Here is a 14,625-nt window from a genome sequence, read left to right as displayed (position 1 = left end):
CATCAGTATGAAGCTTTTGCAACAGTATCTCCCCAAAGACAATCAATTATCTGATCTTGTGATATCTGACATCAATGTGCTTGGTTCTCGCATGGTACACCTGGTTCTTAGCCAGATAAATAGCACTCTAACTGTCACAATGCAACTGAACTCCACCTTGCTCAACGCCCAGCGCCCAGTTCCTTTACTAGCTTAGCAAGTCATAAGGCTTCTTTTGCAGCTTCAGCTACTGACATGTACTCAGCTTCAGTTGTAGATAAAGCCACAATAGACCGAATTATTGATTTCCAACATATAGGCCCTCCACCAAGAGTAAACACATGCCAATTTGTAGACCTTCTGCCATTCTACCACACCATTCTGTTGTTCTGTTGTGGTGTCTTGCGTACTGAAAAATGCCTCTGAATCTCATGCTACTCACAGAACTTCTGAAACTGCGAATCTGTGTACTCTGTGTCATTATCAGACCTAAAATATTTGATCTTTCTGTCAGATTGGTTCTCCACCTCAGCTTTCCACAACTTGAATTTATATAAGACTTCAAATTTCTGTTTCAAGAAATACACTCAAACTTTCTTGAAGAAATCATCAATAAATGTAACAAAATACTGAGATCCTCCTAATGACGACTCCCTAGTAGGGCCCCATACATCAGAATGCACATAATCAAAAATCCCTTCAGTTTTATGTTTTCCAATCATAAAAATGACTCTAGTCTGTTTTCCAAGAACATATAACTTACAAAGATCGAGCTTGCAACTTTTAATACCATGCAACAAGTTTCTTCTATGCAATTCTGTCATACCACGTTAACTAAGATGACCCAGACGCATATGTCATAGCTTTGTATTATCATCATCTGACTCCACAGAATGAACTACACCTACAACTGTACTCCCCAACAGTTTGTAGATAGGAGATATTGCGTGTAGTTAGCTTTCCTTTCATCACCGTCAACGCACCCTTAACAATTCTGATGGTTTCTCTATCCTTATCAGCCTTAGGAATAAAACCATTTATGCGTAGAGTGCCCAAGGAAATCAAGTTCTTCTTCGGATCTGAAATATGTCTGACATCACATAACGTTCTAATTGTGTCATCATACATCTTAATTCTGACTTCTACAATACCAACAATATTGCAACATCTATCATCTCCCAAATAGACTGAATCAGAATTAGTTAACCTGTAAATTGCAACATCTATCATCTCCCAAATAGACTGAATCGGAATTAGTTAACCTGTAAGAAATAAACCACTCCATGTTAGATGTTATGTGATAAAAACACCATGAATCAAGAATTCATGCATCTGTGAACTGAGTTGATGAAACTGAAAGCATATCACAATCACTGTAATCTAAATTGTCGCTCTGCACCACATTTACAGACTTCGATGATGTATCACCTTTTTCCTCAATCTGCTTCTTCAGCTTTGGACAACCTCTCTTCATATAACCTGACTCCTTGCACCTGTAGCAAGGAATTGACTTTTTGCCTATAGACTTTGATCTGAAATTTCGCCTTCCAGAACCCTCATTCTCTTTCTTTCTTCCACGATCCTGCTTACCTTTAACATATAAACTATCGTCGTGAGAGCTTTCCCCTGTATTCTGCTTCCGCTGGTTGTGAGCCAACAATGCTGCAGAAATCTCATCAACTTTGATGGTTTCTTTCACATATGTCAGAGTAGTTACCAGGTGTTCATAAGAAGAGAGCAACGAACACAAAAAAAATCATTGCTCGATCTTCATCCTCAATACTCACAGCAAGTCGTGATAAATCGATGATTATTTGATTGAAGTCATTCACGTGCTGCGTTAGATCAGAACATTCTTGCATCTTCAACCTATACAGTTTTTGCTTCATATACAACTTGTTCGTCAGAAATTTAGCCATAAACTGAGTTTTCAATTTCTTCCATACCTCTCCTGGAGATTTTAGATTCATCACGTGATACATAATCTCATATGTCAGACATAAACGTATGGTTGCTGCTGCTCGTTGTTGCAATTCTTCTCAATCTTCATCTTTCATGGCATCTGGTTTCATTGTCCGCAAAGCTTCTAAAACTTCCTGTTGAGCAAACAGATCTTTCACTCTTGTTTGTCATTATCCGAAGTTACAAGTTCCATCAAACTTCACCACCTAGAATTTTGCACCAGAAAATGCTATTTAAAATTACTCCTGCCGCGAACCTTTTTCTGAAAAATTCCTTCAAGATTCTTGTCCTGGAATATCCGCGTCCTCCAAGAAAATCTGAAAAATATTCCTTCTAAATTTTCTTCTCCTCAGCCTTCAGCAAAGAAAATCTTAATTAAGTTTCCTTAATTAAATATTATCTCCTTTTCAAATTTCACCTCCACAGAAAACTTCTCCTCGACCTTAGGAAAGAATTCCTTTCCGCCTGCAAATCCAGTAGGATATTCCCCTAGTGTCCTCGGATTCCCTTTCCTTCTCTGTGCACTGCATGATGGAATTTCTGGAAAGAAATATGAGAGAATATTCCTCTAGTGCAGTCGATCTTCAATTGATCTCATGCGAAGAACTTCTGCCCCGATCTCGATCCGCCGCCTGGTCCGAGAAGCCGATCCGACCTATGCCGCGAACCCTCCTTCGCAGAACTCCTCTGCGCCGAATCGAACGTCGAACCCAAGCTGCGAACTCCTTGCCTCGACGAATTCACCGAAGCCGAAATTTTCTCTTCCGAACGCCAACTTTTTTCTTCGATTGCCTAGAACCTGACTCTGATACCACTTGTTGAGAAATTAGGGCGAAGAAAAACAAGAACGACATAAATCCAGAAGAACACAAAGATTTAATGAGATTCGGCAAATATGCCTACATCCTCGGGAGCAGAGCGACGACCTCCTTTTCAATATTCAGAAAAGAGAGAAAAGTACAGAATACATAATATGAGGTGTAATACCTAAGATTACATACAGACATATTTATAACCCTAAAAAGAACATAAAAAGAAACTTTGGGTACAATATGTAACTACCAAATTACCCCTGTAACACAATCCCAATCCACATAAGGAAACTCCCATGATTTTGACAGAATATTCTGCTCTGCTCCGTACCTGATTTAGCACTGTCTATTTTGATATATGAGCCATATCTAACAAATTTAAAGTGAAATAGCCTTTTTATGCATATGTTTATCGCAAAAAAACATTATAAATGTAAGAATATAAGTTTTGATGTTACTTATGTAAATAGCCTAATTAATAATCCACACATAGATTATGATTACTGGGTTTAGGGCAACAAATTTTACCCTTCTGAGAATGTGGAGAAACCTAAAATATTGAAAAGCACATCAAAAAGTTCCCAAAATTAGTTTATTTGAAGGTTGAACTCCTCTTAAACAACAATTTGCATACAGTATAGCAATGTGGAGGTGAACAATACATTAATTACAGGTTACTTCTTCTGGGTGTTGCAACAATTAATAAAAAGTTTTTCAGGGCTGAAGTAAGAATATAAATACAAACAAAAAAGCATTTTACTCCCTCATTGCTAAAAGTTGACAAACTATAAATATAAAAAAGGAGCAAAATTTTCGGAAATCCAAATGATTTACTTCATCGAAACAGTGCAAAAGTGCAGACAAGGTACCTGACTCAGCCAAGCCTTCGTTGACTTTTATCCTCAAGAAACCCCCTTTTTCCTGATGGGGGATCCATTTCATGCAATGAAGCAAGAAAAAATTCAGGGAAATTTACATACGCGGCTCACATTTCTTATGTTTATTTACATATCCCAGAACAAAATTTCCATATTTACATATGTAGCACTTTAGTGCTTTAAATCTATGCATGAAAAAGATGTATTTCACTTTTAAAAATGATAATAGTGCTATCTTTTATGTGATATTAAAGATTTGAGTGTTGTGTGTAAATATGAAAGTATAGGCGTAGGATCTGTAAATGCATAAGAATTGTGTGCTATTTATGTAAATTAGCCAATTGTTTAACCAGTTATACATAAGAGAGTAAAAACTCCACTCATGGCAGTCAATCAACTCAAACTTTTTCTTTCACCAAAAATTTAGTACAGAATCTAAAGGCTCGCATTAATCATGTCCTACATAAAAAAACCAACATTGACACACAAAAAACAATCAGCTCTTTCTCAGAACCTTAAGTTTGCTAAATCCTATACATTATCATAGAAAACTCGCAGACTCAGTAAGACTCACCGAGTCAACTGCAGCCGGACTTCAAGACTGGATGAAGCCATATTGACTTTCAGAATCCAAATGGGGATTTAAAACAGCATAAGCTTGAGGTTGTCCGCAGTTCATAAGGCCATAATAAAGAGTCTGCGTATCTTGAGACGCCGAAGTTGACGACTGGTCGGGAGGCATGTAATCGGTCATTAGTCCGAAAATAGTATCGGGTCTCTGGAAATGGTTTATCCGCGATAAATGCTTCTTTCCGGCAAGATGAGACTCGAACATGGCCTCGCTGTTGCACGTGGCATTGCATAGAACACAGACCCGAGGCTGCTCCGGCGCGGCATTCCGCTTCCGTTTTTTCTTTATATTAGAAGTTGTATCTGTAGGCGTTTCAACCTTCGTGCCCTCGATCCGTGCTGAAACGGATTCGCTGTGGTGCTCAGGTTTCGTGTGATTATAGGCTGCAAGCTCTTGGACCATTTCCGGCAGCCCGTTTAGGTTTTCCAGTAACAGGAGGGTCCTCTTATGGCGCTTACCGGTCTTGTGTTTCTCGAGGACTTTCAGGCTGTTACAGTCCACACGGCAGATATCACACCATGTGAGTGGGAGGAGCGAAGACTGGGCCGGCAAACATGGTTCCGATGCAGGGAGCTCTAATGCCGCCTCTTCTCCGGTGGTTTTCAAGGGGTTGATTTGAGGAAGTAATTCAGGTTTGTAAGGCTCAACTATTGTTGATTTTCCATGTTGAATATCACTGCCATGGCCATGGACCGCTCCGGTGTCCACCAAATATGGCTGCTGAGAAAAATTGCCCGGATAACCAACTCCCCATCTCATCCCATACCAACCCCTAAACGGAGACATACCCCTATCCTGCACGACGACTTAACATGATCAAAAGAACAAGGTGCTAGTACAAACGTAACAAATAAAATGTTGCTGAACGGAAGAAATAATAATTTGCACGGGTTAACAAATATCTTCTCAAAATGAAAATTTAATGGAAAATTTACATACATACCACTGAATTCCTACGTCTGTAAAAAGTTTATTTCACTTTTAAAAATTTAAAACGGTGGCATTTTTTATGTGATATGATAGATTTGGGTGGTATAAATGTAAAAAATGTAAAAATGTAAAGAATGTAAAGTTTAGATGTTAGATATGTAAAAACATAGGAATTGGGTGATGTGTAAGTAAATGCCTCAAATTTAAACCGCAACTATTGATAGAAAAGATCAGTCTTGTTTTACTGAAGCCTAATAGAAGTTTTGTAAAAATAAAAATTTCGGGTTAGTAAATAGATGATCGATGGTCTCAAAGTTTAAGCTATTTATCTGCGGGAATACAGAGGTGCATTTAATTTTTCAAAGGCCAACGCCTTTATGGTTTATAAAAAATTTAAATCGCTTTAATGAAAATATTACGTGAAAAAAGTATTGAAACTTTCATTGCCATGTCCTTGGAAAAGGAATACACAAGCCCTCAGCAGCACTTGCATAAAATAAAAATGGGAACTTCTGAACAGCTACCTAAAATGGACAAACAAGGCCCGACAGAAGGGAAAAAGTTAGTTAATTCATCCACCATATCCAAAAATATCAAATGGACTCGGAATCTACCTGAAAAGTAATCACACCATTCAGTAGTATGATGAACATGGATAAAAAGTTATAAACAGTAGAAACCTTGAAAGGCAAGAGGGTAGAATTTTTTAACACGGGGAGGCAGCGTTCCAACCGTCATAAAAACAGCAAATCAAGGTCATGTGCCAAAATATTCCGGACTATTTACATGGGATCATTTTAATCTAAAAGTGTCAACATAATCCCCAAACTTATTAAATATGGGTTGACATAGTCTCTAGAGAAGACTATTTTAGCCCTCGTTAAAAGAGTCTGAGACTAAATTGACACTTTTATAGACTGGGACTAAATTGAACCTATAGAGAATTAGGGGACCATTTTGACACTTTCCTATTTTTTTTTTTTCTCAAAAGCACTAGAGTTTATGGAACTTTGACATAGATACTTCTGTGGAAAGCAAAAAAGAATATTGCAGGGATGCTTAATTGAGGGAACATGTTTACAACATATGACCATAAGGATAATCAATCTAAGCAAATAACAATCATGAAAATGGTTTCAAAAAAGGATTAGTACCTGAGAAATAGATCCGCAATAACCACAGTAGCATCAACATGGAAACCATATCCCAATCACCTTTTTAACTAAACTACGTGACATTTATTCAAACAAATTATGCTGTGCATAATCATAAAAATCAAGGGCAAATATATAATATAGCAAAAAAAGCAGAAGAGGCTAGATCAACTGAAAGCAAATTAGTATATAGTGAAACAAGAGTAGTAAGTACCACCCATACGTACTTCAAAGTAAAACATGATAGAAAATCAACTAGCCTGCTTAAGGAGCTTTGTAATCACCCAAATAAGTTGATTTATGGGTTGACGGAACAATAATAGATCATTGTGAGCATAATTTCTGTCCATCCACCCAATTTGATTTGACGGCTTGTCAGTATGAAGGTTTGATTTGGGTTTGGTTAGGATTTAAAAGAATGGAAACTCTATTGGATTTGCCTAGGCTTGATAGTATAAAAGTCGGCTTGTAATTTGTGGACAAGATAATATTGAAGTCAATCCATTTGTTTATTGGGCCGTCGAATTGGAGCCAGCACATTGATTGGACTTTGTAGCATGGGAGCTGGCTCGTAGTTGATTAGGCTTGGTAGCAAGGGAACCTGTCCGATGTTGTTAATACTTTGTAGCATGGAAGCTGGCTTGGCATTTATTAACCTAATAGCATGGAAGTTGGATAAAGATTTTATTAGACTTAATAGCAAGTGAGCAAGTTTCAAGGATGAATTGGCTTCATAGAATGGGAGTTAGCACAAAATTTGTCAGGAATGGTAGAATAGCACGGTGATTGTATTTGTTGGCCTTGTATCATCAATACTAGAACCTTAGTCTAAGATTGGATCTTTCATCCATAGAAAGACTGAAACTGGCATGATAGACAAGCTAGTTTCATATCAGTTGAACAATATTTGTGAAATTTACAACTCCAAGGCAAAAAGGCACAGATTCTGTTTAATGGGACTTTGCAATTGCCTTTAAGGACTTGTACAAAGGTATGGTCAAATATCTAGGCAAAGCACAAAATTGGGTTACCAAGTTCTATGACAGACTATATAAATCAATACACTAGATCTACTTTTAAAAGCTTCATCTAGGAATTACAGCTAGGAATCTCTCCTCCTACAACCCAATTTTTAACATTCACTTCAAAAATAAGTTAAGTAATCAAGCAATTTTGAAGGTGCACATTGATGGGATTTAAGTAGCCCACATTCTTGATACTTATGCAAAAGATCGTAACATTTAAATCTGATAGTTTTTCCTACCTCTATATATATATATATATATATATATATTTTTTTTTTTGTGCGCCTCTTTCCCAGATTAGCTGGTAGAGCATCCGCTTCGGCGGTGTAAACCCCTTATGGTCTGGGGTTCAAATCCTGCCTCTGGCGATTGTTGCCTTAAGAAGGGGGTACTCGAATATTTAGGTGCATGGGTCAACCCCAGACCAGACGGGGGTTGAGCCAAATAGGGTGGGTTGGGGACATCACGCCCCGACCTATTCTTTTAAACATATATATATATATATATATACACACACACACAGTAAGTTCCAAGAGGACCCTAATATTTTGACGTACTACTGAGTTTCCATATTTGCTCCCTAACCATGAAAGGCACTCCATCAATATTAAACATTTATATAAATATTTAATTATTATGGAATTTATCAAAATCTGGCTTATTTTGCTAGTCAAATAACAACAGGGGTTACATCTAACTAACCAAAATTGAGCACCAAGGTTCAAAGAGTTTTGAGATAACCAAGAACATTATGAGATAAATAATACATTTTTTTAAATTTCTAAGATTAATTTAGATCAAACCAAAAAAAAATAAATTTAATTTTTATGCACAAATGACAAAATTAAAATAAAAGTATGAAAATTTAAATCCAAATTATTTAAACTTGACAACATCAAATTCCTCATAAAAATAGGACTTTCTACAATTTAACAATTTATAGAATATTATTTTTTATTTTAAAATTAAAATACTTGTGGTATGTAATAACCATTTCTAAATTTGATGGTGAATTGAATGATAAAGAATGCTCAAGCAATGATTACAAACATCAAACAAGATGGACGTTTCATTAAATTTTTGTGGCATTTGCATGCATGCCACACACTTTTATGCACTTACATATTTAACACCTAAACTTTCTTATTTATATGCATAACACTAAAAAATCTTTAACATTGTATTGACAACAATTTTTGATGTCACATGCGAGGACGTTCACTTGAATGATACAGGATTGTGTTCAGTCTCCCGTAGTCCAAGACATCCAATAGGACTTCCTCGTACGTGTCTCGAGCACGTAATCAGGATCAGTACTGATTTAGCCATACCCGAGAGATCCCCATGAGGTGATGTTAATTCAACATAAGACACATTTAATGTACATTCTGGTGCTTAGAGACCATACTCCATCTATTTGGAGCCTCTCACAGTCGAGGACAGTCATTAAACTCTCCAACACGTAATTTGAGAAAATTGTTTAGAAAAACCCACCTGTGCGGGGTTCTAGGGCGTCTGTCGGCACTCAAATTCCCAAATCAAAAACTCTGGAATCTTCATTTGTGAGTTACGAGGTAGTATTTTAACTATACATGAATTCCCGCAGCTTCCGGATTAGCAAAAACCTTTCTACGGACATCCGGGTGTAAAACTGAGTTTCGGCCGTTCAAGCCATACTTGGCCCTGGGCGGCAATTTTCGTCCAATGCTGCACCCCCATACTTGGCCCTGGGCGGCAATTTTCGTCCAATGTTGCACCCCCCCCAATGTCCACCCCAATTTATGAGACTTTATTTTTGTTCCCAGATATCTTCTGGAGGTCCAGAGATCCGCAAAAATCCTCCGTGTAAAGCTTCGGCAAAGAAGGGGAAAAAAGACCAAAAAAATTGAAAAAAAATTGAATTTTTTTAAGGGGTGGCTTTTAAGGTAAGACCAAAAAAATTGAAAAAAAATTGAATTTTTTTTAAGGTGTGGCGCCTAAGCACCACCCCCATGGGAGCCAACGACAATCCAAAATATTTGCACATATGCGCCCAAGCTATGACAATCACTTAAATCATCCTTAATAGAGCATCCACATTTAAATTTAACTGCAAATAACTGCATCATTCTGCATGTCTCGAGAAGAAAACTCTGTGCACCTTCAATCGACAAGCCAAGCATAAATTTTTACCTAGGAGGTTGTCTAGCATGAATAGGGTGTTAAAGGCATTCACGACCCAGACAGAGAATAAGACATTTGTGGGACGGTTGTAGCTCTGTAACCGTACCCCCTTTTCTTTTCACTCCAACAACAACTTCATCAATTAATTGACGAGTATAAGTCTCACATTTACCTATTATAGCTCTTCCAGAGTCATAGGAATTAGAAGTCTCTTTTCTCTGGCCTTAGAGTTACCAGGACTCCATTGGACGATGCAATTCATGGATTAATGACAAGAGGTCCCTAGTTAGGTTGGGTTGATTACCTTCACGATTAGGTAGACTTAGGGTCTTCAAAGTTTGGGATGACGAATCTATAGTATCCTAACCTAACTACCTCTACTTGATTAGAGATCACTCCCCTTTCCGTTGACATCTCTTTTGAGCCCTGTCGATTCCTTTGAAAAATCATTAGTATCGTCTCGTGGGCCCTGCATGCCTAGACGCCGCCTATTGTAGTGGATACGGTGATTCACCCTCTGCCCTATGACCCGATATGAACATCGAAAGCATCAGAATTCTCCTGCTTGAGATGATAAAAATCATTTGGTTTCCTAAATAACCGGATATCATAAGTAATGTAAGCAAAACCCTTTTTATCGAAATTATTCTTAGGCATCCCCCAAGATGTAATTAAACAAAGAAATATGTTTCTTTTGGGAGCTGCTATTGACCAAGAACAAACACAAAAACTTAATTTTCTGATTGTGAGTTGCTTCCATAGGATTTTCTTCATGGATATACTTCCAAGACATTTTAGACCTAATCTTGTTTCGAAAGTACCCTTTTGCGCTATTGCACGAAGGTCACCTTATTAAATTTCTCCACGTTCTTTTTAAATTGTTTGTCTATTTTCATCGTACCTTCTTTCTTTTTGATCCCTCTCTTATTTGAATCAACTTTATGATTAAAAAAAAACTTATTTGGAAAGAGAATCATACGACGATAATAAGACAAACTGACGACTTCAAAAGTTCAATAAAAAGAACGAAAAACACATTGCATAAAAATACTACTATTATTAATAATTTTAAAATGGAATAAAACATTTCATGCATAGGTTTATGATACCAAAGTGTTATACATGTAAAAATCAAACTTAAGGTGTTAAATATGTAAAAGCTTAAAAATTGTGTGCTAAGTACATGAAGTTCTCTAAGCTTTTAATAGATATAAGAATAGGTTGTTGGACAAGCTTTAAACTAAGAGGGTTAACATAACCTTACCTAAGGTTGAAGACCACTGAACTTTAATTCAAAGCTCAAAATTCGATCATTGGAGGAAAAATAAATCGTTCGTCCAAGATCAATGGCCAGAATCTCATATGCTTTTTTTAAAGCAAATAATCTAACCCGTCCTGTTTTACCATAAAATAATTCTAGGTTTTTAAGGGATAAAGCATGATCATTATATCCTAATTCAATGACTAGTGTTCGTCTTCATGCATTGGTTAGGGCTTAAGAAGGGATTAAAAAGGGAACTTTGCCTACAAAATTACTCATTTAGCCCCTTCTTAAGCTAAATTAAATTGTGCATTAAATTTGTCAATATATTAATTGTTGATGACATAGAATGGCAAAGCTAAATGCAATGTCAAAAAATAATGATATGGCCAAATGATGCTAATATTTTGGTTTAGTACTATAATAATTTTAAAATTAGATTCTCTTTACTTAGATGCAATATGAAGCCATGAAGTTAAGGTTCATATTCAACTACCACCCAAGATGGGTCATGAGCAGAAGGCTTGCAGCAGCACCAACAATAATAGATTGATATTCTTAGTTTAAAACTATTCAACTCATGCTATGTATTGGGGGCTCACCAGGGTGTTTGGTAGGGCCTTTTAATAGGATTTATCACTGAATTTATAAAATCTAGCAAGCAAAACAATGCATGAGTTCCATGGTTTTATGAATTTTCGAATTTAAGGTCCCAAATGTTTTTTTTTTTTTTGATACAGCTTAAATCGAGATTTAATAAATCCAGCGGAGAGCGGATTGAACATGCTTACAATTTATGAATTTAATAAATCCTACTAATGCTAAATCTTACTTGCAACCAAACACCCCCTAAGAATCTCAATAACTCGTGAAGATCCCCGATGCCTCATAGCATGCTTTGACCAAGAAGAAAAAGTAGCAATGTATGGAGAACAAAGATGGGAAGCTCTCGATTCTAATAGGGTAGAACCTTAGCTAATGGTCATAGGGTAAGTTTACTTGGATCAAAGAGACTCTCCAAAGCCTCCATAGTTCGTTCTTCAATTGCAAACAATGCAAAATAGCGCCAACGATATTAAATCAACCTTCTCAATTAAGAACTTTTTACCTCTTACTGCATATTTGGAGCCCTACGTGAACCTTAGGAATCCCCAAAACCCATGAAGACCCCCGACGCCTTCTAAACTCCTATCACCGACAAGAGAGAGTGGCAATGCTTGAAGACGAGAAGCCAATTCATGCTCAACTCAAAATAATCCCCTAAGTTTAGCTCACGACTTCAATAGATTTTATTTTAATAGTTATCCCCTAAGTGCATAAATGGGCTTCTGATATTTAATCAAGCTCGATCTTGCTCGAAATCAAAATGAGTTGGCTCGGCTTAAATGAAGCAGCTTTATCAAATCTAGCTCAAAAATAAAAAAAAACTGGCTCATTTTAATTGAGCCAACTCAAAAATACTGAATAAAATTTAATTTCAGCTTTACAGTTTAAATTAATTATACAATGCAAAAAATTAAAAATTACAGACTATGCTTTTAGTTACAGATAGTACTAAAGGACTTTACAACTTTACATTTTAAGAAAAATAAGAAAAATTTTCTGAAATAGCATTTCAAATACTAGTTTGAATTGTCAATATCAAACTTTAACTTTAGCCAATAAATTTTCATGGGTCTCGACCAAATCAACGACAAAATCATAAATAATGTGTACTAAAAAATCAAGGTCTATAGTTAATGCAAAAAATAGTGAAGAAAAAAAAAAGAGGGAAATTTGGTGTTAGGAGAAAATCAGGCTTACAACCAATAATATCGAAGCCCGAAAGCCTACAGGAAAGATACGAAGCATCAAGCATTAGAGTAGGTAAAAAGTCAAGACAGTTGAATAAGCAACGGGGGCTTTTAGAAGTATTTGTTGAATTGGCGAGCATCTCCACCATTGATTATAGATCAAGGCTTTACTTTAAAAAAAAAGGAAAAAAAAAGCAAAAAAAAAAAAAAAAAACTTTGACATATCTAATATCCTCCATCCTAAGCCATACTGATTACACGCCAACCTGACCTAACACTGTGCAATCTAAATTTTTTGTTTGGCATTTCACTAAACAAAAGTAAGTATAAATAAAAAAAAGAGCAATCCACATATAGCTTGAAAGTGGCTCGAAATAAAGTTCAATCCTTGCTTTGGACTCACTTGCTTTGAGTCGATCTCCATCTGAGCTAAAACTCAAATCGATTTTGAACAATTGATGATCATCAAGCTAAATTCTCATCCTTGCAAACCATCTAAAATTTTTTTATTATGGCGGCGACTTAGCTAACGGTCTCCGGCTACTCTACTTGGTTCAAAGAGCTCCAAAGCCTCTATAGATCGTTCTTCAACGGTGACACCCTATTTCTTCTCGTGATGACATTTCGAGTAGGTAACAAACCATCTAAGAAAATTTAGGTAGTTCATAGCTTAGGGGGAAACTCGTAAGCTACATAAGCCTAATGAATTGACATCATTATGAGAAAATGGAAACCCATGGTCAATGCAGTCTCCACTAGAAGAGAACTTAATTACAGAGGGGTGCTTGGAGAGAGCATGGTGGCGATGACATTGACCTTCCTAGATGAAAAAAAAATTTAAGGAGTTCTAATAAATTATTTGACGATTTGTACATATTTATTTATATCTACAATGAATATTATGTGTGTATGTGTGTTACACGCTATTCCTAAGCTCACATTACTCTTATATTTTGCTTCTTTTCCAGACTGAAATAATCACAGTGCATGGGTACAACGTCCAGGGCCGGGAACAACAAAGGGAGTTCAAATTCGTGGAAACAAAATCATCAATAGCAACGATAATGTAATAATACCAAAGAACGAACAGAAGACAGCGCTCCCGGAAAAAAATTGCTCGACTTACAAACATATCTTCCAACATCAAAGACCCCTAGAGCAAGCGCAAACCCTAATGAAACAAGCAGAAAGCCTAATGGCCGAATAAAATAAGCTAATAACCGACTCTCCCATCACGAATTCTCTTCATGGACTCAATTAACCAAAGAGGAACAGCTTATTACCCAAACAAGGCCGCGTCTCCACAACGCAGCATCTTCAGCGCTCATGCCAGCGACCATAAACTCAGCGGCATGGGCCTCCTCACCGATCGAAGGAGGCGGTGCAGGATCAATGGCGACCCCTGGTGGCGGAGGCTGGTAAGAGAAGGTGGGAGGTGCACAGGATTCCGGCGGAACTGCCGGAACGTAAGGTTTGTAGTCCATCGCCGGAGGCTTGGCTTTAGGTTAGTCGGTAAAAAGAATTGTTGGCCTGTGCATGAACAACGAAGCTATTAACAAAGTCAAACTAAGCTTCATTAATATTTGTTCAAATTAATAAATAAATTAATTTAATATTATCTTAAAATCCAATGAATTAAAAAATTAATCAGTTAAAAGGAAGTTTTGCATGCATACAACTAAATACCTAAAATTCATATGCATTTACATGTCTAAGGACTAAACTTCAAAGTTTGCATATTTATCAATTTTTACATATGCATGAAAGGTGTATTTCTCTTTTTAAAAGTTATAACGATCGTATTTTAGATGTCATCAATATAAACTTAAAAAAGCAAAATTTAGGTGTTGGATATGTATATATACAAGAATTGGATGGTGATGCGTGCTAGAAAATTATAATAGATTATAATTTTAATGTTGCATGAGAATTCAACACACACTCAGGTAAAAATAAATTCGCGACGTTAGAGTAATGCCATCAAAAAATTTTATACGAAAAAACCCCTTAAAAGAAAAAAATCACGGGGTTTGGCCT

At 36.6% G+C, this 14,625-nt stretch overlaps 1 protein-coding gene across 1 annotated transcript; it reads right to left on the bottom strand.

The window, feature by feature from the left end:
• Positions 1–3,954: 3,954 nt before the first annotated feature.
• Positions 3,955–14,124, bottom strand: LOC110023362. Its single transcript, XM_020722780.1, has 2 exons — positions 13,872–14,124; positions 3,955–5,057 (listed from the first exon to the last, which is right to left on the bottom strand). Exons 1-2 carry the CDS (start codon positions 14,070–14,072, stop codon positions 4,227–4,229), a joined length of 1,032 nt encoding a protein of 343 aa, XP_020578439.1. The 5' UTR covers positions 14,073–14,124; the 3' UTR covers positions 3,955–4,226.
• Positions 14,125–14,625: the final 501 nt, after the last annotated feature.

Source organism: Phalaenopsis equestris, unplaced genomic scaffold (genome assembly GCF_001263595.1).
Source record: "Phalaenopsis equestris unplaced genomic scaffold, ASM126359v1 Scaffold000002, whole genome shotgun sequence".
Lineage (NCBI taxonomy): Eukaryota > Viridiplantae > Streptophyta > Magnoliopsida > Asparagales > Orchidaceae > Phalaenopsis > Phalaenopsis equestris.
The sequence above is the reverse complement of the archived record's forward strand: the minus strand, read 5'-3'. Positions and strand labels throughout refer to the sequence as shown.